Source organism: Liolophura sinensis, chromosome 12 (assembly GCF_032854445.1).
Source record: "Liolophura sinensis isolate JHLJ2023 chromosome 12, CUHK_Ljap_v2, whole genome shotgun sequence".
NCBI lineage: Eukaryota > Metazoa > Mollusca > Polyplacophora > Chitonida > Chitonidae > Liolophura > Liolophura sinensis.
The window spans coordinates 18,803,135-18,829,318 of record NC_088306.1 but is presented as its reverse complement, the minus strand read 5'-3'; the positions used below and the strand labels follow the sequence as shown (position 1 = coordinate 18,829,318).

The following is a 26,184-nucleotide window of genomic DNA, read 5'->3' as shown; positions in this document are numbered from 1 at the left end:
CCAGGCACTGACCAGCTTCTTCCATCTTTTTGCTGGCTGTCATGGTGTAAGTGAAATATCCTTGACTACTGCGTAAAACACCATAAGTAAAATAAATACTACAGTCATGACAGTAGGCCCATTACACAACAGAATTTTGATGTTTAGCACAAATGTTTGTCTTTGTCACTGAATTTTAGAAATATCCATGCATAAACCGAGTCCGGGAAAAAGAAAAAGAGAGATAACAGTAAAGTGCACTGTTCAGTAAAGAACAAATACAAGTACTGGTTACTATCCGTGATCACCATGCATTCTCCTGGGTTCAAATACAAGGTGGCACTGTTCACCAAGAGAAGCTTTAGCGTACTACATATAGCAGTCTCAGGTTTACATGTAAATCCTCTTTTCACACAAAAAAAAGCTCCCGTTCACTTATACTGAATACATTTATATAAAACTTATTTTGAGTAATGAACTAGATCACCATAAGTGTCAGAAAAAAGTAACATAACATGGCTCGCTTCCACTTGTTTTTAACACACACTGGGAATTAAAGTCCAAGCTGGGCTAACCATATTGTTCTCGGCATTAGATATTAAATGCATAACCCATTTGGTCACAAAAACGTTACAGACCTACAGGAATGGATACGGGGCTAATCTAGTTCGTACTGGATTGCATTTGGTGTAAGATTTTAAACAGTTTACCATTGTTCACCTGTCATATGACTCACTGGGACGATTACCAAAACTCATGCGATGAGTCACTTGTCCAAGAAAGTTACTCAGACGCGACTCAGTTTGTGTCCAGAGTAGGTCATGTGACTGACATCACTGAGTCGAACACAACTGACTTGCTGGGATGAGTCCATATGACACAACAGTGACTCATTAACTTTTCTCAGTGCAATAACAAGAAAATAGCTGCAATTCATAATTTGGTAACGAAATTGTAAAAGTTGATAAATTCAAATTTCATGGTATATTTTTCCATGAGAAACTGACCTGGACTGTTCAAATAAGATACTTGTGTTCCAAAGTGTCAAGAAATATAGGTTTTATTTTACACATTTAACAATGTGTAAATAAAAAGACCCTCCTAATCCTTTATTACTCAATTATTTATCCATATCTACTATACTGTAAATATATTGTGGAGAAACACATATCAGACACATCTCAAGCCCTTGTACATAGTTCTAAAAACGGCAATTAGAACAATTACTTTATCAGGCCGGCTTTGCCACACCCAACCGCTTTTTTGCGAACTGAAAATCTTACCCTTTGCCGAACTATCTCTATTTTCTACTCTGTTACAAACTCATATTTACTTGTATTCCATAGGCACTATTCCTGTAAGTTTAAATTCCCGTTTAATCATTTTAAATTTTAAATCCATATCACACGAGAAACAGACAACTAGCCTTCCACAAACTATTGTATAAACCATTGTCCTAGGGAATGGAATAAACTTCCATTAACACTAAGATCAGTTTCTTCTTAATCGCACTTTCAGTCTTTATTAAAATCTTTTCTCTAAGCTGCAATCTTTAGTCTAACATTACACATTTAAGGCATAGTTGAGGTAAAAAATAAACTCATATATATTTAGAAAGAAAAAATAAATTTTTAGACACAAACTGTCAGTCTCACATCTCCAATGCTGTTATTACTTATACATGGGATAGAACAAGCTCAACCTGAGCTTTATTCCCACCATGTATTATATCTTTCTAGACTTCATTGTTATCACATTGTATCCGTATTTTGTTGATGTCTTAAAATCCAATGTATATATTTATTATTGCATGGCTAATAAAATCAATCAATCAAAACGAGCGAGCCGTAAGGTCTTTTTGCGCGTGTAATCAGCCATGTTCGTTTACATGTGAACATTTACCTAGCGCTGTGCACATGCTCCATTTCCACTGGATTGGCAGCGCCAACTGAAGCGGTTCAGTTGACGTAAGCGGAAACATACAGATAAAGTCCTCGGTTTATAGAAATAACTCTCGCCCTATTCTTTAAAACTGATATTTATTTTAGGTACAGATGTCATATAGAAAGTGGATTTAGTAACAGAATTACTAAATTCAAGTGCGGGTTTTGAACCAGAGACCTCAGGGTCAGGCACCAAATAGCAAGGAATACATGTCAACCATCTAGACCACTCGACCAATAGGCCTTCCACAAAAATAATCATCTAAATGACATCTGTACCTATCTGATATATTCACCTCAGGGAGTGACGTCATTTGTGATTATCAGAGGGGTAATGCATGTTCGCTGTAAACTCTACCTTTTATTTTTGTGGAAGGCCTGTTGGTCGAGTGATCTAATCGGTTGACATGTATTGCTGGCGATTTGGTGCCTGCCTCTGAGGTCGCTGGTTCGAAACCCGCAGTGGTCTCAGCCAAATTTCAGCACTAGAATCTGTGCTTTATTCAGGAAGTGTAATCCCTATTAACAATAATACTATTATTTATTTCTTTGATTAGTGTTTTACGCCGTAGGGCCTACTCAAGAATATTTTACTTACACGACGGTGGCCAGTATTATGGTGGGAGGAAGCCGGGCAGAGCCAGGGCGGGGAAACCCAACACCATGTTGCTGACAGACTTTCCACGTAAACGTTAAAAGTGGAGAAAACATAAACGTGACATAAAGTTCAGATGAAAGAGAGTGAAAAATTATTCCTAAATGTGGTCTTCAATATTTTTCCGTAAGGAGAAAATAGACACTTGAAAATAATTTTTGTAAGGTGGGTGTTTGGGACCCCCTTTGGTATTTATAGTCTTTTGTTAATAATGTCATAAATGAGGATGTAACACAAGTTTAATAAATATTTTTGCACTAGAATTTGTTCTTTCCACCTAACAAATGTATTAAACCTCAATTTGGATCATATTTATATTTTAATATGCTCATAAATATTATCATAATTTAGGTTAAATGCATATGTTTGGATATAAATTTACATTCAAATAAATTTATTAGACAAGCTCCGCATCCTTATTTAGAACATTATTATGCAACAAGGATAAATAACAAAAGTTGGTCCCAAATACCCCCCCCCCCATACAAAAATATTTTCAAATACCCTTTCTCTTGAAAAAAAAAATTCCAAAAAAATGTTAAAGATGATATTTGCAAATAAGTTTTGACACTCTTTCATCTGATTTTGGCATCATTTTGATGTTTTCTTCTCCTTTAAAACCGCTAGCACGGTAATGTTTTCCACGATGTCAATATGCGCGATATTGCTTACTTTGAACTGTGCTATCTCGGTTGTGCAACATCGCAAAAATAAAAAGATATGCTTTTTAAACTTCCTGTGGGACACTTTATCCATGTATAACCTACATACATTTGGGCTGGTGTTATCTTTTCTTTCAATGAATAGAGGACTTTGGAATAAATAGTGGTCTTATGTTTAGCCTAAGGAGAACGTAGTCATAGATCAGGCCTGCGCGCTCATGCGTGTGTGTAAATGAAGATGACTGACTCGGCCCTACATACGTTTGTTTGCTGAGAGCTGAAACATACCGTACTGCGAGGGCCTGGGCACGGAGGCACTGTCTACAGGTGTTGACATCGTCACGCCTCGTGATCTGCCTGTCACGCCAGGGTTGGGTGTACTTGCATAAGATGCTGATCCAGGCCTGCTGAACCCAGCACCATCCTCGTTTCGTTCCTTTCCCACCCCGCCCTCTGATCGGCTCCTGTTCATCCCACACCTCAGTACAGGCGGACCGAGGGTTGGTCCACGATGGTCCTCCGGGACAGAGCGCATGACGTGGACCGCGGCTGGGCCTGGCTTGTCATGGCTTCGGCAATCCTTGCTGAAATCATCATTGCCGTGTTGGTGTACAGCTTAGGCGTCATACAGATCGTCCTGCTAGACACGTTCGACGAAGGACTGGTGAAGACATCCTGGGTTCTCAGTATAACAACTTCTCTAGTCAATTTAACAGGTAAAGACGAAGTAAAGATTATAGTGCAACAGTGCAACAAAAGTACCCCCCCCCCCCACCAAAAACGTTGTTTGATATCTCCCTTGATATGTACCAGATCGCAATGAAATTTTGCACACATCATCACTGTAATCCGGTGGACGTGGTATATCAAATATTAACGTGCAGGTGCAGTTGTGCGCTAATGGGCATGCGCAAACTGAAAATCGGTCCATTTTGAAAATTTCACAAGCTAATCCTTGATACACCACGTCCGCCGGATTACTGTGATAGTGTGTGCAGAATTTCATTGCGATCTGTTACATATCAAGGGAGATATCAAAATACGTTTGGGGGTGACTTACTTTTGTTGCACTGTATAGTTTAAATAGGGATACTCCTTATGTATTACAACAGCGGACAACATATACTATTAAACCCCGGTGATTCTCTCTCTCTCAAAAAAAAAAAACCTGTTGAATTTAACAGAAAGTATGTTGTCTATGCTAGAATGTACTCTGTTATTGAAGAAGATTATTCTGTTGAATATAACACACATATTCTTTTAATTCATTCATCATTCATAATCATTCTATTAGACTAACAGGGTATTGTGTTAAACATAACAGAGTACTGTGTTATAACAACAGAATACAGTGTGGCATCACTCAGACAACACACTCTCTGTTGAGATTAACAGATTAACAGATTAATTAACTTTTTTTTTTCAATGTTCATTATCAACCTTTATATTCAAAACATCATGTGAAAAGGGCATTTTTAGGAGTCTGTGGCATTTGGTGCCCCGCCACACAACAAACAAAGCTGGGCCAGTTTCGTAAACCGGCATGTCTTAAACCTTTCAATATTTATTTATTTATTTCACTGGTGTTTTACGCCTTACTGAATACTGTTTCACTTCTACGAGAGCGGCCAGCATTATGATGGGGGAAACCTGACTATCCGCAGGCCGCTGTCAGACTCTCCCACGTACGCCCGGAGAGGAAGCCACCATGAGCTGGACTTGAACTCTCATCGACAGCACTGGTGAGAGACATTTGGGTAATTGCGCCGCGCTGGCGCGCTGACTACCCCCGGCCACGGAAAACCTTCCAATAATAACGATTATTACTATACCACATTTTATTGAATTGATACCGTTTGATGTGGATGACCTCTATTTTTGCATGAAACTGAAGATATTTCTCTACTGTTCCAAGGGCCTTCAAATGTCAATGTTGAATCAGTTGGTTTCTGATGTTATGTGTGGTTCCACACTTTACGCTGAGGTAAGTAGACAGGTGTGATTGGTTTCCAGTGGGTTCTGCCCGATCTCCTCCACCTAATAACTAGAGCACCGTCATATAAGGGGGAATGCTTGCATGCCGTATTCACCGATCGAATAATAAATAAATAAATGCACACAAAACTAAAAACAATATATAAAAACATGTATATGATATAACATTTATTTAAGACCATTAGAAATATAATCATTGGAGCAGCCTGTGGATGGTCGTATGTTTCCCCCAGGCTATGGTCGATTTCCTCCCACCGTAATGCTGGCCATCGTCGTATAAGTGAAATATTCTTGAGTATGGTGTAAAATATCAGTCGTTTAAATAAATAAATTAACTTTAAGTCACTGGATATATTATGCGAATTTGTGGACTCCATAATTTATCATTAAATATAGCTCGCAGATTCTTCGTAAGAGTGTCACAATCTCTTACAACTGTGAACAGTGTCAGATGAAGTGTGCAAGGCCGTTATAGCAGTGTCAACTCAGACGTATACATTAGCTTTGCACTATTGTGGGTATCATACTGCTATTCTTCGTCTTAACTTTACCCCCGTATGTGTGTAGGTCTTCCAGCAACCTGCTGATGGTCGTGGGTTTCCCCCCGGAATCTGCCCTATTTCGTCCCATCACAATGCTGGCCGCTGTGGAATAAGTGAAATATTCTTGAGTACGGCGTAAAACACCAATCAAATAAGTAAATAAATCAATAAATAACTTTACCGTCGTAGGTCCGTTGGTTGGATTCTTGACAAACATGACCAGCTGTAGAACGTCCATGATGCTCGGTAGCCTCCTCATCTTCATCGGCTGTACAGCCAGTGCATTTGTCACAAGACTGGACCACCTGTACGTCACTCTCTCCTTAATGACAGGTGAGATAGCCAGCAGAAACCCAATGGAGCCTTAATGTAATACATGACACTGTCCGTAATGACAGGTGAGGTAGTCAGCAGAAATCCATGGAGACTGATTCTAAAAGATTAGTCTGTCCTTAATGTCAGGTGAGGTAGTCTGGAGAATCTCATGGGAGCCTTAATTTAAAACATCACACTGTCCTTAATGACAGGTGAGGAACTTTAATCTAAAACATAACACTGTTCTTAATGACAAGTGAGGTTGCCCTTACAGACGTACTGAAATATTACCGATAGGCCGTTTAGCCATGACCATTCATTTACTCTTAAACCTCACCGTTTCCTTACAGTGACAATTGAGATGCGTAAAACTCACGTACGTGTTGGTCGAAAGGACAATGTTAGGTGAGATGAGCGCTAAGACTTATTAATCTGAAATTGAGCTGAGCTTTCGAAGGAGAAATAGTGGAATCATAAAATAGTATTACACTGGAACTCATTACAGGGCTACTACTGTAACACTAACATCTACCTCTCCGGCCTGCGGATGTGGTCAATGCCACGTTAAAATTGCCCACTGTTTTCCATATCATCAGTCACAAGAAACTTGTTTGTTTTGCAGGCCTTGGCTCTGGTATGGTATTTGCACCTTCTGTGGTGATAATAGGGTTTTACTTTGACAAGTACTTAAACGTGGCCATCGCCCTGGTCATGACTGGAGGAGGAATCGGTATGCTAGTTGGTGCCCCGCTGCTTGGATTCTTCGAGAACGTTTTCGGCTGGCGTGGAATGTTCCTGATGTTAGCTGGGATCAGCGCCAATCTGTTCGTGTCTGCCATGATTATTCATCCGAACAGCGTGGAAAGATCCCATTGGGGGAATCGTGCTGATCATTCCGACCACCCAGGAGCCGTCACGGAGAAACCTCTGGATGACCCCCCTTCTGGTCCGGAGTCTCACTGGAAGAAGACGATTAAAACTTCTCTGAAAGTCGTCCTCAGCCTGCCCATGCTTTTGTTTTGCAGCAGCATTTTCCTGTGGAGTATAACCGTTTCCTGGGTGAACATGTATTTACCCAGCTACGTCATGTTCAACGGAGCCACCATGACACAGTCTGCGCTTCTCTTCACAGTCATGGGCGTCTGTAACATTGTCTCGCGACTTCTCACTGGATTTACTGTAGCCTTCGTGGACAAGTTTATTTTATATTGTGCTTCGTTTGCCGTAATAGCTGTCTTGACAACAGGCTTTCCCTTTGTTTCTCCCTCTTTAACGTTGTCCATGGCATTTGCTGGTCTAATGGGACTCTTTACCGGAGGACCTTACGTAGTGCTAACGCCAATGACGAAAGACTTAGCAGGACTGGCGCACCTTGCTACAGCCTTCGGCGTCGAGATGATGGTATCGGGAACTGGCTACTTGATAGGACCGCCCGTGGCAGGTAACGAAATCAGTTGAAATAACAAACGGCATTTCCGTCTTCACGCCTAATGGTTTTAAAGAAATACTTCACAGTAACCTCTTTCTTGTTGTCGTCTACATGCTAAGCATAGAATGTATTGAACAATTACCCTCATCCTTTCCCTTGGGCTCTGTCCGATTTCTTCCCACCATAATGCTGGCCACCGGCGTATAAGTGAAATATTCACCGATCAAATCAATGAATTACCCTTATCTGTTAGAACATATGTTGAACATCATACGATAGCGTTAAACCACAGTTAATTGTGCCATGTAACATTAATTATCTATACTCAACACAAATGTAAACGCGCGTTCACAACACTTAGTACCGTATTTCATTAAATATTTACACTATGCATGAGATTTAAAACTTAATCTTTATCGTAAAACTTTATTTGTATTTATTCCACCATTAAAACTAATCGTCAAAGTATCGGAAGTTTTTTAATTCGACGATAACTAATGATCAAATAAATAAACTAATTAATATTTATTTATTTTTATTCCCAAACATTAATTTTTGTCTCGCAGCTCTCTTGACGGAGTCTTCAGGGTCTTACCTATACAGCTTTGTGTTTGCAGGTAAGTTAAGCACGCATGACGTTTAAGCCCGGGAACTATTTGCTTAGCAAAAATTTATTCGCGGCACTTGCCTCGAACACTTTACTCTCGTCTGCAGTGAACTTTTCTGTAAGTTTTTGTCTTTTGTGGAGCTGCGCCAAATATCAAAGACATTCATGCACAATGTTTTGTCGTGTGCGACGAACGAAAGCTATCTTCTTTCAGATAGTGGGCAATGCGCAAGCTTTTTCAGGTCACATGATGTGCAAGATGGCGGTCCACAGCGACATGATAACAGACGCTGGAAGATAGCCTAATTTGGTTGAATTGTGGCCATGCTGTCCATGCTTTTATGATGTTCGCTCCATAGATTTCAAAGATCGGGATAAGATGATATCGCCACAGGAAGAAATCGCCGGTAAACTTGGTCAAACTCGTAATGTTTGCATTTCTATATTCATAACACACAGATGTCGGCTTTGGTCGTCTGCTATTATCATGTCGTTGTGGACCGCCATATTGCAGATCATGTGACATGGAAACGCTTGAAAGGAAATAGCTTTCTTTCGTCACACACGGCAAGACATAATGCACAAATAAAAGAAATTATCAAACACGTTAGATATTGGCACACCTCCACAAAAGGCAAAAACTTACGGAAAAGTTGACCGCAGACCAGAGTTAGTTGCTTAAGGAAAGTGCGACGAATGAAGTTTTTGCTAAGCACATAGCTCTCGTGTGCGCCGGGCTTAAATGACGGTTTGTTTACTGAAAACAAAATGGGCGACGTTTATTAAGAGACATATGCATTTACATTCACAGATATAATAAAACTGTAATTGAGGTAAATTCACAAGGTAAATTTCACTGGTTACGTGTGAGCATTTGCCAGCTATCACACTGTCGTCGCTGCTCTATTTTTTCTCTCTATGCTGTACGTCTTAGTTGTATTGTATTCCTGCACGCACCAGAATCCTGCTGGTGGGCTAAGCATCCCCGAGGCCTGTCCCCTTTGCATCGTTTTAATGTGATTGTATGTTAAATATAATGACGACATAGCATTTTGAGTAATTCTCGACCAGTGATGTACCATCGCTGTATCTTTCTTTACCTAGTTCAGCTTTAGCCATGGTGCGAGGGGCTGTATAATTTGCAACTTTTTAAATGAATAGTTAGAATAAAATGGTAACTGAGGTAAACTGACAAGAGGCGGTATTTCACAGGTTACGTGTGAGCCTCTTTACTAATCTATAATCTGGCAAAAGCAAGAGCTGAAACTCTTGGCCGCCAAGTTGAAATTATTCAGGTAGCCTGCTTGGCTCCTTGTCATGATTGAAGGAACCCTCGTGTACTGTATCGACCACGGCACCGCTTTGTACAGAATCCAGGACAAAAGCTCTGTGAGGCTTTTTGTCCACCGGGGCTTTTGTCCGTTCCCCTCTGCACATCATAATAATCAATGACTGTCATGACTTGGGGGGTAGATGGGGGGGGGGGGATTCTGGCATACTGTGTCGTCCACGGCACCGCTTTCAACATCATACTTGATCAGTATGGCTTTCCGTCATGAATGGAATGGAACCTCGCCTACTGAGTCGTCCACGGCACCGCTCTCCACACACGACAAGTCCTTGCCCAATTACGTTCTATGTCATGACTGGCGGACCCTCGCCTACTGATTGGTTTACAGCGGGTACCTTTTTGACTATATCTTGTTGTATTATACTAATGTTAGTAATACACAAACACCCGACGGATTTGCAAACTATAGGAGGAATATTTAGGCCTGCAGGTACCAGGTGTCTAGCCCTTTTATTTCGTAATTTGATGCTCTAAACAGCTTGTTTCTTCAATGTTAACATGCCTATAACATGCCCATAGTTTGCCTTCACAATGAATTATGTGTGCTTCGGGTAAGAATAACACCGTGTGGAAATGTTACAAAGGCCATGTTCACTTTTGCTCCCTGATGTCCACACTCTATTACGTAGACCACGACAACCTTCACGTGCAACGTGACGTGACAGGTCAAACGTCACTCAGATCACTACTTCGGCCGTGTTCATTTATAACCACATGCGACGTGTAAAGTATCATTGACCCCACACGTCACATATTTGAGGTGGTTTATTAATTATGTTCGCGATCCAGATATGTAAGGACTGAGAAATGAGAGATGTCAACACGACTTGTTACCCTTAAGACCTCTTTTGAAAAAAAAAAATTACAATGAAAGCGAAGCCAAAATGAATGACCCCATTCTTCCATTATGTAGAAGTAAAAGATATACATAACCTCGCTAGCAGGCTGAAATGTTGCAGTTCTATTGGGTAAATACGAGTATCGCTGGTATTATGCAGGTGTCAGTATAAAAAATAAGGGCACAAACTCAGACATGCCGAAATCGGCTGGTGTTGTACTTCAGGAGGTCGTCAGGTAGCTGCATCGGTTTCCTCCACCAATAATTCAACGCACGATCGTATAAGTGGAATATTCTTGGGTACAACGACAAAAACCAAAGCCCAAAGAAACAGGAAGATTCTGCAAAACAAACTGTATTTTGTACCGCATGTACCACAAATCAAATGAGATGATAACCGTCTTGGTTTATACACGTATCGCATCCAGCGTCCTCTGTTTTGGGTGCGGCTTACAGTCGGAGCCTTTGTCCTGTACCTAGCGAAGTGCGGTGGGTTCCAACAATAATATTCCCACAAGATAAATGAAACATTGAACACCAGACAACTCAAAGAAGAAATGAAATCAGATCGTATCTAAGTGGTCTTTCCCTTACAACGCTATATAACGATTACTAACCCATACGTCTAGCGGGTTTGACTTTTTTTACCAATTAATTAAGTACCGGTACACACTTTCGGTGGAGATGGCAATATTTATGGAAATGCACGAAGAGTTAAATATGTAGATTGACGTTTAATCATCGGGCACTCATACGTGTATTAATTTTTCCCTGAGCACGTCATTGTTCAGACATCATGTTATTCAAATCTCTGAACGGCTTGGGGGCGATTTGATTGGATAAGACATGATAGGTTTGCCTGAATGCAGCCTTGTTTTCGTTCAACCAAGTTCGTAATGCCCAACAGATGCCTACAGTAGAGTATTAACCATTCTAGTAGTTAGATGATGCAGAAGTCTGTAACCACCAGTTGTAACGTCTGTTGCAGGTATCTCCTGTGCATGTAGCGCAGTCCTGGGTTTCGTTCTCATCAAGTTCAAGCAGCCCAGGAACGTCGCGGAGTTAGACATTTACGACCCGGAGTGTAAAAGCCCTCGCCATTCGCGGCCCAGCAGTGTGCTGTACGCGAGCCAGTTGTCTACACCAGGAGTTCCGTCCCCTTACCTCGAAATCCGACCGAGAACTGTCGAACTGCTGGTTCCCAGCGCTGATTAACAACTGGGCACAAGACGAGAAACATTTAGTGCATAGCGGATACATACTTTCTTTCACTGTGGACTCATTGCTTTGCATTACATACAACGTTTTCATTATGACCGTTTCTCATTTTAATAGGCAGTGTAAACAATATTTTTTTCTGACTAACATTAAAGTCAACACCAAGTTTTGGTGTTCTATATTTCAAAGTAAGTATGTGGCCATGTACAAAAAACTGTTTGTTTCTGTTTCCTGAAGGAGAGAAAGGTTTTGTTTCTTCACTAATCCCTGAAGTCACGCCGAAATATAGAATACAAAAATAGTTTTTCTTGTGTTGTTTTTCAGCTCTGGAGCTATGGTATCTTGGGAAAAGTTTCTAGAGACTTCGAGTAAACCTCATTGTCTCCGCTCCTTGTCACCGAGTTTTTCTGTCATTATCGACAACTTTGGTCATATCTTTGTGAAATATTGGTAATAGGTAGATAATAAATATATATATGCCAGATACAAGTGATAAACGAATTACAAATCCACCTTTATATTTTAGCATACATGCTCAGAGTTTTTTTTTTATTCATAATTACAAAAATTGGTCAGACTTTGTTGACGTCGAATGTCCTGTAGCACGTGCCGTCCACGTGTTGCCATCCACTGACAATCCCTGTATGGAACTTTAAATTTCGCAGAAAATTTACTAGACGCGATTCTCAGCGTCTGGTTAGAGTTTGGACTTCGGCAAAATTCCACGAATTGTCGTTGAATAGCACGGAACAATGAGAGTTCCTGTTGAAAGTCTTCCCCTTCGGTTTCAATGGATCGTTGAAGTTTACTAAGAAAGTGTTCATACAAAGTGTAGTCCGCCATTGACCAGTTTTTTAGGTTCTCTTTGTCCTGTGCAGTAATATTTACAACTGGTTTTTTTCTGTTCTCATTTTGGACCATATATAAAATATCATTTGTCGTCCAGCAGAGCTTACGTTTGAGTAACACCAGCGACTCGTCAAATTTCTCCAAAATCAACACCATTGCAAATTTGTCATCAACTTCTGCGATTTTTTGACGGAACAGGTGGAAATCAGTTGTCAATATTATATCAGTAATATCACTATTACTATCTGCGAAAATGGAAAATTCAGTGCAGGTGTTATATATATGATATATATATATGATATATATATATATATTATTATTATTCGAAGGCAGAAAATTTAAAGATTCTTGACAGAAATCCAATCTAACAGGTGTTTTTCGACATGTAAACTTCCATGTAGGGACTTTCTGAGACTGGTAACACATGGAAGGTGCGTCCTGGTGGACAGTCGACGCCAATAAAAAACCAAAGAAGGTCAGTATCACGGTATAAATGCCTGTAATGTTGAGTTTGCCTCATAGACCAAAATGTTTAGACAGATACCTGTCGAGTTTTGCAGTTTGTTAATGCATGCGAACAGATGCTGTGTTAAATTTGTTCATGATTCCAGGTTTGAATATGTTCTACTGAAAAATTAATATTACGAACATTCACCGTTCTCCATCTTAAGATTGGGGTTTAAACGTCGCATTATTTTGGACATACGTGTATCATAGCAAGCCAATCACAATGCAGGCATGTATACAAGGCGCCTCACTGGAGCGCCATGCCGAAGACACTTTTCACAGACACCATGCAGGGCCCTGTTTCACAAGGCGGCGAGCAACATTTTATATCGTTCATTTGTGGTATGACATTTGGACGTCACTATTCTCGCACATTTGTCCCACATGTGCGATTATCGTACATGTACAACATCTTTGTGAAACTGGGCTCGGGACTACGTCCTATTTTGTACACCAAGCTATGGAAGTACAAAGATTGTATTACTTAAAGCCATTAAACACTGTCCGGCACAACGATTTATGTTCTTAAGCCACTTTTGTAAACCAGTAAAAAGGTTTTAAAATATCAAATACCGTGGTCTGTGGTGACACAGAGATATTAGTGATGTCAAATTTATATTTTTTGCTTGATCCATTGAACGAATGCGTCTTTCACATGACATTACACGAGACCTAAAGACCCTACTCGACTCACTTGGGGCCGATTCCACATGGGCATTTCTGACTTAAGTCTACACCTGAAATACGATTTTAAATTTTATTTTTCGAGGCCCAAGGAATTGAAATTTCGACCACCTCAGAAATGTTATCTGAGGTCACATGTTTCAAAATTTCAACTTCCATTAGCAAAATCTAACCATTGTGACAAGGTTTTAAATTTTGACATAAGTCAAAAATGTCTTTGAGAAATCGGCCGCTGGTCGGTTCCGTCGGGTCTTGAGCGCTCATGTATGGGAACTAACGAAGAGACTGTACTGGAGTACTATAGTCGTTATTTGTGTGCTAGCAAGTCTTGAAGTCGCACGGCCATCAGTGAATGGGACCAACTCGTACGAGTTGAGGTGATTTGAGTTGCGTCCTAACCAGCTCTGAACCTATCACCTAACGAGTGTTAGTAGCATTTTATAAGAGAAATCAGTTGTGAGGGGTTTTCGTGCTGGAGATATTGACGTGTATGTCGGCTGGGCAGAGAACTTCTCTGCTATATATGTGTGTAGACCTTCAGATCTATGCACCTGTTTTGGCTTGCAATACCAGCAATAGCCATGAAAATTATGCATACCACGGACAAAAATCTCCAGGCTACCACTGTTCTGTGTGTCCCGAAAGTTTGTGGTGTTACGGACCGCTTCCTCTTAGTGGTCCACTCAAGCATGAGCTCACCACGACGGTTTGGACAAGGTATGTATTACTGTTTTCTGCCAGGTCAGCGAATATCTGTGGTCAAAATCGGGCATCGACGGCTCTTTCAAATCTGTACGCCACGTCAAACGTCGAAAAATTGTTTAGCATGACGTTAAATTACCATCAAATAAAGAAAAACACAGCTTGAAGTCCTGTTTCTTCAATCGCATAGTTGGATTTCTTTGAATGTTATTATTAAGTCTACTCAGGAAGGCGAAGGCCTAACACAGATAAACCATGTGCTGAGAATTGTGACATTTTCAACGAGATATGTAGGTTGATTTTCACAGGTTACAAGATAAGTTTATCTTTCGCATGCAGTGTAATATTTCTTGAAACGTGTAGGATTTAGGTATATTCTGTTTTACATCCTTCTCAAGGAATTTATTTCTATTCAGTGACTGAAGAATTAATTATCAAATGTCACAAAACCATCACAAGTAGGTGTTGCAAATGTTTCTTTTGAATTTGAGAAATGAGGGAAAATGTGTTATTAGGAACAATCTTAATTGCAAATTTTCTTCTTTTCGGAAGTTTGAAATAACCAAATATAAAGTATATGACAAAGCCGTTTAAATAAATTTTTTTCAGAATTTGTGATGTGTCATAAATGAATTTAAAGTTGAATAAAATACGCTGGCCATTTCGGATAACGTTTAAATAATGTGACGTCACATCACCTGGTCCATAGGGATTTCCCTTATTTGCCCACGGTACGACGTTAAACCCCAAGCACTCACTCACTAATTTGCCCACGAACGTTCGGAAAAATCATCTTGGATGGTTGCGGCATGAGCCCAGTTTCATCCTAATATAATGCTGGCTGCCGTTGTGTAGGTGAAATATTCTTGAGTGCGACGTAAAACACCAATCAAATAAATAAATAAATAAAAAACAAATAAATATATAAATGAACAAGCGATGGCTGGATTAGATCCTGGGACCTCAGTGATAAGTGATCGGGGGCCTAGGACCACGACGCCGCCAATACTTAAAGTGAATAAGCTAGCGTATATCAGTAGATCAATAAGGACGTCTCTGGTCAATATTCATAGGGTATTTCCCAAAACGACATTTAACACAAACCACCCAAGAACTAAGAAAGTATTTAAAGTACGGAATTAGGACCGAATCATGCAAAGAGGAGACGTTCTCAAAAAGACTCCAGAAAGTCATGCCAAGAAACTTTATTGCTGTATAAACTGTATATTCATCGCGATGGATTGTCACATGGAGTATTAATGAAACAATGGTGGTACGCTTGATATGGCAAGATATGTTATAATATACAAATGATTTCCATCTTATGTGTGCGTAATGCTAAGAGAGAGCGACAGTGTTATCTGCCATTAGGCCAATCACGCTTTCGACTTTCATGTGTACGTTCAGGTTTCCGGGATTCACGTGTATGGTCAGACTTTTGACCTTAACGTGAGCAGTCAGCCTTTTGGCCTTCACGTGAATGCTCAGGTTTTTGACCTTCAAGTGTATGGTCAGACTTTTGACCTTAACGTGAGCAGTCAGCCTTTTGGCCTTCACGTGTACGGTCAGGCTTTTGACCTTAACGTGTACGGCCAGGCTTTGACCTTAATGTGTACAGTCAGACTTTTGACTGACATGTGCAGAGTCAGGCTTATGGCCTTCACGTGAATACTCAGGTTTTTGACCTTCAAGTGTATGGCCAGACTTTTGGCCTTCACGTGTATGTTCAGGCTTTTGACCTTCACGTGTAGGATCATGCTTTTGTACTTTACGTGTACGGTCAAATTAAAACCTTTAATTTACACAACAGAGACTGGGAACATTTCATGAATCCATGACTCATATCTCAGGCTGATGTTTTGTGACTTGAGTAACACGGGCATGAATAACTGATGACAATTGAGGTGGCCCAAGTTTGCCACTCACATATGTCCAGACTAACTATACCTGATGGCCCCACGATATTACGATAGTAACCTCTATTAGCATCACATGCCAGAGTAAACAACACAAAACACAGTCTGAATAAGGTAGAGGAAGTGACGATTTCCAGCTGGAATCAAACTAAAAGTTCTAAGTATGATGAAACGTAAAATTTCAATTCAGTTCACATACAAAGTTTCGAGTGGGTTCAAACTTAAAATTCCAACCAATATCACATACGGATTTTCTCAGTTGGATGAAACATAAAATTACAAGTAATTAATCTACATCCAGACTAGCCGAAGGAATCGAATATAAATTTTCCAATCTGCATAAAACACAGATTTTCCAATGAAACAAATACCCACTACAATTACTATAGTAGTTTCTAAAGTATTACAGTCAGACTTTCCAATACATGAGATCAAAATTTTCCCTGCTGTATCAAATCCATGTTCAAAGTATTTCAATAAATCCAGCCATCCTTGTACGACTGACTCCAGATATCCAGGACGACTCTCTCCAAACATCCCAGTACGACTCCCTCTAGACATTCCAGTATGACTGACTTCAGAGTTTCCCTATACAATTAATCCCAGACTTTCCAGTGCGACTGACTCCAGTACTACTCACCCCAGACTTTCCAATATGAATGACTCCGGACTTCTAAATACGACTGACTTCAGGCTTTCCAATGCGGCTGACTCCAGACTTCCCAGTTCGACGGACTCTAGACTTTCCAGTACTACTGACCTCAGACTTCCCAATACGACTGACTACAGTACATGTAGTTGAATCCATATTTGCCAGCTACAGCATGGAATCAAATCTAGATTTCCAAGCGTAAGAGATCAAATCTTGATTCTCTAATGGAATAAAGAATTTAAATATCACCAGGACTTTGGTGGCATTACACCACAATGATTCGTGTGGAATTTCCTTCATACTGAAAATAAAAGACATTTACGACACACATATGTATATATTAATAGACCTTCACTGGTCCGTGGATTAACAACAGTTCGTCTTTCTTCACCTTCCTAACTCCTAGTTTGTTCACCGGAACATCAGTATGTACCTATGTCACGTATCATATTTTTATTTATTTATTTATTATTTATTTGTTTAATGAATTTTGGGGGGTTTCACCCTTTGTTCCTTGGATGGATTAAGACCATTGAACGACTAGTAGTATAGAAAATGAAAAGTCTACGGAACCAATTACGATGAACAGTTTATTTGCATAAGAGCGATTTTTGTCTTCACGCTTAAATAAGAGGCATCTTGGCAATTGTTTGTTCTCAGTGTTCCCATGTTTTCTTCCCATTAGCGCGTGTTTCTCAGATCACGGAGGTAGAATATGAATTCTATTCCACGAGGCGCCTCTTTCTAAGACTAGGCGCCTCTTTCTTAGACTAGACGCCTCCTTCTCAGACAAGGCGCCTCTTTCCCCTAACTTCGTAAGTCAATTTTTTCCTAAATTTCACCCGTGAACCACGTAGCTTTATTGTATTATAACCTTGACAACGCCATGTACGAAAAGATGTCACGGTAAATTTGATTAATGAAGTTTTGTGAAAGTGGCACCAGGTCTACAAACGGAGGCAGGTTTTTGTACATGTCAGAATGCCATCATGACATTAACCAACACAAAAAACGCCACTACGTTTGCAATACAATTTTTCTTCTTTTCTGTAGACACAATTAAGTTAACACCAACGAGCAAGATCTGGTTTAATCTGGTGTATAGGTCTAAATAATTCTCTTGACACACAATCACCTCCAACTATCATTACAGCAGTAAGTCACTTTATATACTGGGAATGAATTATTAAATGATTGGTTGACTGAAGAATGTTTACGCGGTACTGAAGAATATTTCACTTTTCCACGGCAATCCTATTCCTACAGTTCTACGCCCATATGATTCCCTGCAGCACTTGTCTTGTGGCTTTCTGATTAGATAAAAATCGAGTTTTCAGTTGTATATATAATGTAACCCATAAAAACCAAGCCACAAAATCAAACAGATAATTACAAAATTACAACAAGTAAGTGCCGTAAGTTTCATGGTTAAAAAATTACAGCAAACAGAAGCTGTAAAACTTTTCACTGTTACAAATCAACAGTGTTTGGACTTTGGCTAGGCTTGGGTCTTTGTTATGCATCACTTGAAATTTTTAAGGCTAACAGTGCGCATCACAGCATTCGCAAGTTTAGTTGTTTAACATTTGTAATAGTGGAACTGTTAAACTGATTAAGATTGATGTATGTAGACTTGATATCACATTTACCAAAATACAAAAACCTGTGGATTACAAATCTTTGTCATTATACACCCATATTATACACTAAGATTTGACTTATTATGCGTTATGGCGGACAAACTCGGTGACACGAAGTAAAAATCTTGGGTACAATCCAGGTCTGTGGTTTGAATATTTAAATTGGTCACGACCATGAATGTTTTCTCCTCCTGTGTGAGAGCCGGGTATGAACGCGCAGGGGCGTAGAGGTCCGTATGGCACCGCTGAAACGTCGGGAGCCATCAACGGAGCCTAGCCCTTGCGTTGTAACGTTGTAATGTCAGTGTTTTAATGTGGAATGTACACTTTTCACAACAGATAAAATGCATACAAAATAAACGTTCGATTCGATGTGAAAACGAAAACACCTATGTCGCTGATAGGCTATTGGTAGAATGTATTCGATGATGAGGTATACGCTTGTGACATGAACTGTTAGAGACGAGAAACATTGCAAACGTTTTTGTTACATCGCAAAGCGCAAAAAAAAAAACAGAAATGAGGAACATTCAGAATAAAAACTAAACTGTATGAAATATGTTTACTGCCGAAGGGTATGTGGCAAGGTCTGCAAACAACCTGCGGATGGTCGTGGGTTTCCACCAGGCTCTGCCCGGTTTCTTCCTACTATCGTGCTGGTCGCTGTCATATAAGTGAAATATTCTTGAGTACGGCGTAAAACACCAATCAAATAAATAAATGCTGCGGAAGGAAATACATCCGCTACACGCTGTGCTCCGTATTTAATCAGCGCTGGGAACTTGCAGTTGGACAGTTCTGGATCTGATTTCGAGGTAAGGGGACGGAACTCCTGGTATAGACAACTGGCTCGCGTATAGCACACTGCTGGGCCGCGAATGGGGAGGGCTTACACACTCCGGGTTGTTAATGTCTAGCTCCGCGACGTCCGTGGGGTGCTTGAACTTGATGAGAACGAAACCCAAGACTGCGCTACATGCACAGGAGATACCTGCAACAGACAAGACAAATGGTTGCTCTAGGCTGCCTTATCATCCAACTACTAGAGCTGCTAATTCTCTACTGAAGGCCGCTGGCACAAAGGGATCGTAGGCATAAGTTCATTGTACAAAGATCTCGATCGTAGCTTACAGTAGACACCCTCTTGCACCAAAGGGTTGTAAGCTACGATAGTGGTAACTTACAATCAGAAATTACAATCGGATCCACCCTGTTGTAAATATTTACAATCGCCCTAAAATTAACTTTATGTACAAATATTTGCTTTAGATAAACTGTTAGTTAGTACTTTTCAACTCGACTTGATGTGCAATGTAAAATTGTCATAAAAAGATGTTACGAACATTTTTTCACATGTTGTTGTTGTTGCTAGCTGCTGAATCATTATGATGTAGAACTGGAAAAGAAGGCAACAAAAGTCATTGACATTGTCAATGTACGAGTCAAATTTGGTATCGCGATTGTAACTTCAAAAAATTACAATCGCCTCACAATACTTTTGGGCAAGCGACCCAAATTATTTTCACAATCAACTGTAAACTCAACTGTAGGGTCTACAATCGACTGTAGGTGCAATCTCTTTGCGCAAGCGGGTCTAGCTGTTGGACGTTATGAACTTAATTGAAGCCACATTTAGACTATTCTGCTGTCTCCGACCACATTGAATAGTTTTCCATTTACACGATGGTGGTTGGTCTCAGTTCACAGACACAGGCAAACCAGCTTATACTTTCGCTTAATATACGAAAATTATAGTCCGGGGAAACTTTTCTACTTGGTTGGGATTTTGTTGGTGTGGGAGTACTAAAGAATATTTCGCTGATACCATTCCATTATTGGATAAAGAAATCGAGCAGTGCCTGATATAGAAACTCACAGGTACCTGGAAAAGCTCCTGACCTAAAATACCAAACCAGGTAGAAAGAGATGGATTCAAATACACAACCCCAAGTTCATTTCCTCAGGGCGGTCCTGGGGACGACTCGGCCCATGTCGGACAGAAAACTAAATTTCTGAAAAGTTTGCTGATAGATAATACCAGGCAACATGGCGGCCAGTGGATTCAGACACGTCCTACTGACTTCGTCAATGCCAGCGCAAACACTACACTCTCAAAACTAAAGTGTTACATTTAACACTATACAGATCATTAGGAGTGACTGCACATCTATAAAGTGTTAATGTTTTAACACTAGCCGAAGTGCGACACATTCACATTCCAACTCTTTAAATCGCCACTTCAAACGCAGTTTAAGAAAGCAATCACTCCTCATGATCTTTACAGTGTTAAAGGTAACACTTTAGTTTTAAGGCAGCAGTTATAGAACCGATTAACACACCATCTCATTTTGCTCAATGCACATGGCCATTTTATGTCCTGGAATCACGCCGTCATTATGATACGTCTTTAACTTACCTGCAAACACAAAGCTGCACAGGTAAGACCCAGAAGACTCAGCCAAGAGAGCTGAAATACACCAAAAAAAAATGATTGTGACTAAAGAGAAATAATGGATTATTATATTTATTTGATTGGTGTTTTACGCCGTACTCAAGAATATTTCACTTATACGACGGAGGCCAGCATTATGGTGGGTGGAAACCGGGTACAGACCCAGGACCATCCGCAGGCTGCTGTCAGACCTTCCCACGTATTGGATTATTTGATATGTCTCGTTTAACGTCATACACGCCACTTTTTCACTCAAAACATCGCAGTCAGTAGTATGACTGGACAAAATGGAAACAAAGCCTTGCCATACAGAGGTTGCTTCCAAGTGATTCTTAAAAACCATAACGGTATGCAAGAAGACAACAAATGCAAATAGAGCCTTGGGATTTTTACCTGCCACAGGAGGTCCTATCAAGGAGCCAGTTCCCGATACCATCATTTCGATGCCAAAGGCTGTGGCAAGGTGCGCCAGTCCGGCCAAGTCTTTCGTCATTGACGTCAACACTACGTAAGGTCCTCCTGTGCACAGTCCCATTAAACCCGCAAATGCCATGGACATTGTGAAAGTGGGAGGAATGAAGGGAAACCCTGTCACCAACACGGCCATTACGGCAAAGGAAGCAGAGTATAAAACAAACTTGTCCACGAAGGCCACGGTAAATCCCGCGAGAAGTCGCGAGACAATGTTACAGACGCCCATGACGGTGAAGAGAAGCGCAGACTGTGTCATGGTGGCTCCGTTGAACACCACGTAGCTGGGTAAATACAGGTTCACCAATGATATGGTTATACTCCACAGAAAAATACTGCTGCAAAACAAAAGCATAGGCACGCTAAGAACGACTTTCAGAGAAGTTTTGATCGTTTTCTTCCAGCGAGACCCCGGCGCAGAAGGAGGGTCATCCAGAGATGGTTTCTCCTTGAGGGCTCCTGAAGGGTCGGAATCATCAGCACGATTTCCCCAATGGGACCTCTCCACGCTATTCGGTCGGCAGATCATGGCGGAGAGAATCAGATTGGCGCTAATCCCAGCCAACATCATAAACATCCCACGCCAGCCGAAAACATTCTCGAAGAATCCAATTAGCGGAGCCCCAGCTACCATACCAATTCCTCCACCCGTGACAACTAAAGCAATGGACACGCTCAGATACTTGTCGAAGTAAAACCCTATAACCACCAAGCAAGGTGTATATACCATGCTCGCACCCATGCCTGCAAAACAGATAAATTCCATTTTCAATGAAGACGTACAAATTTAAAGTGGTATTGATTACAATCTTTTGTCGAAAACGAGACTTCAGTAATGAGTGCTCTGGTTTTCATGCCCCGTTTTTTGGTATCGAGTGTGTGACGTCATAATAATAAAATGTCACCTTCAGAGATCATTTGGACCAAGAGGAATGTGAGCTTTTCCCTCACCTTAGCTAACATTAAGGACAGGGGTGAGGCTTTAGATTAAAAGGTCTTTGAAAATTGTTCTCTACATAGCTGACAATAAGGACATGGTGATGTTCTAGGCTATCAAGCCCGTGGGTTTCTGGAGGCTACCGCACCTGTCATTGAACACAGTGTGATGTTTTAGATTAAGGCTCCCGTGGATTTCTACTGACTACCTCACCTGTCATTAAGGAGAGAGTGATGTTTTAGATTAATGTTCACCTTGGTTTCTGCTCAGTACCCCACCTGTGATTAAGGTCAGTGTGAAGTTTTAGATCAATGTTCAGCTTGGTTTCTGCTCAGTGCACAACATGTTATTAAGGGCAGTGTGAAGTTTTAGATTAAGGTTTCCCTTGGTTTCTGCTCAGTACCCCACCTGTGATTAAGGACAGTGTGATGTTTTAGATAAGGCTTCTGTAGGTTTCTGCTGACTTCCTCACCTGTCATTGAGCACAGTGTGATGTTTTAGATTAATGTTCACCTTGGTTTCTGCTGACTATTTCACCTGTCACTAAGGAGAGAGTGATGTTTTAGATTGATCTTCCCCAAGGTTTCTGCTGGCTACCTCACCTGTCATTTTGGAGAAAGTGATATTTTAGATTAATGTTCCCCTTAGTTTCTGCTCAGTACCCCACCTGTGATTAAGGACAGTGTGATGTTTTAGATTAGGCTTCTGTAGGTTTCTGCTGACTACCTCACCTATCATTGAGCACAGTGTGATGTTTTAGATTAATGTTCACCTTGGTTTCTGCTGACTATTTCACCTGTCACTAAGGAGAGAGTGATGTTTTAGACTGATCTTCCCCAAGGTTTCTGCTGACTACCTCACCTATCACTAAGGAGAGAGTGATGTTTTAGATTAATCTTCACCTTGGTTTCTGCTCAGTACCCCACCTGTGATTAAGGACAGTGTGATGTTTTACATTAAAGCTTTCGCAGGTTTACGCTGACATTATAGAGAGAGTGATGTTTTAGATTAATCTTCACCTTGGTTTCTGCTCAATACCCCACCTGCCATTAAGGACAGTGTAATGTTTTACATTAAAGCTTTTCCAGGTTTACGCTGACATTGTAGAGAGAGTGATGTTTTAGATTAATGTTCACCTTGGTTTCTGCTCAGTACCCCACCTGTGATTAAGACAGTGTGATGTTTTACATTAAAGCTTTCGCAGGTTTACGTTGACATTATAGAGAGAGAGATGTTTTAGATTAATGTTCACCTTGGTTTCTGCTCAGTACACCACCTGCCATTAAGCACAGTGTGATGTTTTACATTAAAGCTTTTGCAGGTTTACGCTGACATTATAGAGGGAGTGATGTTTTAGATTAATGTTCACCTTGGTTTCTGCTCAGTACCCCACCTGTGATTAAGCACAGTGTGATGTTTTACATTAAAGCTTTCGCAGGTTTCTGCTGACTACCTCACCTGTCATTTAGGAGAGAGTGATATTTTAGGTTAATGTTCACCTTGGTTTCTGCTCAGCACACCACCTGCCATTAAGGAGACTGTGATGTTTTACATTAAAGCTTTCGCAGGTTTACGCTGACATTATAGAGAGAGTGATGTTTTAGATTAATGTTCACCTTGGTTTCTGCTCAGTACCCCACCTGTGATTAAGGACAATGTGATGTTTTAAATTAATGCTTCCGTGGGTTTCTGCTGACTACCTCACCTGTCATTATGGAGAGAGTGATGTTTTAGATTAATGTTCACCTTGGTTTCTACTCAGTACCCTACCTATGAATAAGGACAGTGTGATGTTTTAGATTAGGAGGCTTCTGTAGGTTTCTGCTGACTACCTCACCTGTCATTTAGGAGAGAGTGATATTTTAGGTTAATGTTCAGCTTGGTTTCTGCTCAGTACCCCATCTGTGATTAAGTACAGTGTGATGTTTTACATTAAAGCTTTCGCAGGTTTACGCTGACATTATAGAGAGAGTGATGTTTTAGATTAATGTTCACCTTGGTTTCTGTTCAGTACACCACCTGTGATTAAGTACAGTGTGATGTTTTAGATTAAGGGTTCCGTAGGTTTCTGCTGACTACATCACCTGCCATTAAGGAGAAAGTGATATTTCAAATCAATCTTCCCTTTGGTTTCTGGTTTCTATCTAACCTGTCATTAAGGAGAAAGTGATGTTTTAGATTAATGTTCCCCTTGGTTTCTGCTGATTTCCTCACCTGTCATTAGGGAGAGAGTGACGTACAGGTGGTCCAGTCTTGTGACAAATGCACTGGATGTACAGCCCATGAAGATGAGGAGGCTGCCGAGCATCATGGTCGTTCTACAGCTGGTCATGTTTGTCAAGAATCCAATGAACGGACCTACAACGGTAACGGTATTTATTTATTTGATTGGTGTTTACACCGTACTCTAGAATATTTCACCTATACGACGGCAACCATCCATCTAAGATGGCATTCCAGGGATTGTCTTTAATGCATATAAAAAAGACTTTTGCTCCTGTCTTTGTCTGGACGTTTATTGGAAGGCCAGGTTATGTAAGCTTCGAAGCAGACATTATCGTATATTGTCAACCAAAGTTGACGTTTCACGTCAATAGTTGCAAGGCCAATTCACAAAACAAAGCTCAAAATAAAATACCAAAGAACTAAGAAAGCATGAAATTAATTACCGCCGTACTCAAGAACATTTCACTTATACGACGGCGGCCAGCATTGTGGTGAGAAGAAACAGGACAGTAGCCCCGTTGAAACCCACTAACCATCTGCCGGTTGCTGCAAGACCTTTCCACGTGCACACAATCAAGACGGATTCAGAAATGATACAGAAGTGTGCATCCCTTATTGAAAGAAAACAATAGCTCAGTCCACCTTTGAAACAAAAACAACGTTAGGCCCATATGCAGGAAAACCTATTCAGATGATGTATCTCTGGTAGTTATCGTTGTAGTATACTAATTGGATTTATCTATTTATTACATTGATGATTTACGTCACAATAATATTTCATTTATACGACGGCGGCAAGCACTATGGTGTGTCTGAGGTCTCCTTCGTGACTGAAAAATTGTTAAGTACCACGTTAAACCCCAAACACTCACTCACTCACGCACTATTGTGTGGAAGGCGGTGAGAGGCTCCTGAATCATTGTGCTGCGCTAGCTCGCTAACGACTCGGCCACAGAAATAAAAACCCCGTCAGTGCTCGAAGCAGAAATTATTTAAACATTTTTCCAACACATGTTTCTCGGTTTTAGAATTAAATTTGTTTGGAGATGAATAACCGATTATCTTGTATATTTGTAAAGATCAATCTAAAATTAAGCCAATCCCAAATGCCTGATGTAGTCTATTGAAGTTCATTAAGTCACTATCATTAATTATCTCCATGGAGCTATAGAGGTACAATCCACTCCAATAACAGAAAGAAAAAGATATGTATTAAGCGTATGGCTAAGTTAATCCGTGTTACCTGGTAGACTGAGGAGACAGGAAGTGATACTGAGTACCCAGGATGTTTTCACCAGTCCCTCATCGAACGTGTCTAGCAGGACGATCTGTATGACGCCTAAGCTATACAACAACACGGCAATGATGATTTGAGCGAGGATTGCCGCCGGCATAACAAGCCAGGCCCAGCCGCGGTCCACGTCACGTGCTCTGTCCCTGGGGAACATCCTGGATGCACTGCCTAGCGGTGTAGGATGGAGAGGAGGGGCAGATCCGAGGATGGGGAAGTGACGAAGCGAGGAGGGCGCCGGCTTCAGCAGACCTGGAGCAGCATCTCATTCAGGCACAGGTACACCCGACCCTGACGTGAGAAACGGATTCTGTGGTGTAACG

At 40.7% G+C, this 26,184-nt stretch overlaps 2 protein-coding genes across 2 annotated transcripts; one reads left to right on the top strand and one right to left on the bottom strand.

Moving 5' to 3' along the window:
• The first annotated feature begins 3,750 nt into the window (after positions 1–3,750).
• LOC135479761 (monocarboxylate transporter 12-like) lies at positions 3,751–11,531 on the top strand. Its single transcript, XM_064759667.1, has 4 exons — positions 3,751–3,955; positions 6,714–7,532; positions 8,087–8,137; positions 11,305–11,531. Exons 1-4 carry the CDS (start codon positions 3,751–3,753, stop codon positions 11,529–11,531), a joined length of 1,302 nt encoding a protein of 433 aa, XP_064615737.1.
• A 7,717-nt stretch (positions 11,532–19,248) lies between these two features.
• Positions 19,249–26,018, bottom strand: LOC135479760 (monocarboxylate transporter 12-like). The gene is made up of 5 exons (XM_064759666.1): positions 25,814–26,018; positions 24,559–24,702; positions 21,330–22,151; positions 20,901–20,951; positions 19,249–19,475 (listed from the first exon to the last, which is right to left on the bottom strand). The coding sequence occupies exons 1-5, from the start codon at positions 26,016–26,018 to the stop codon at positions 19,249–19,251; spliced, it is 1,449 nt and encodes a 482-aa protein (XP_064615736.1).
• Between the last annotated feature and the right edge of the window lie 166 nt (positions 26,019–26,184).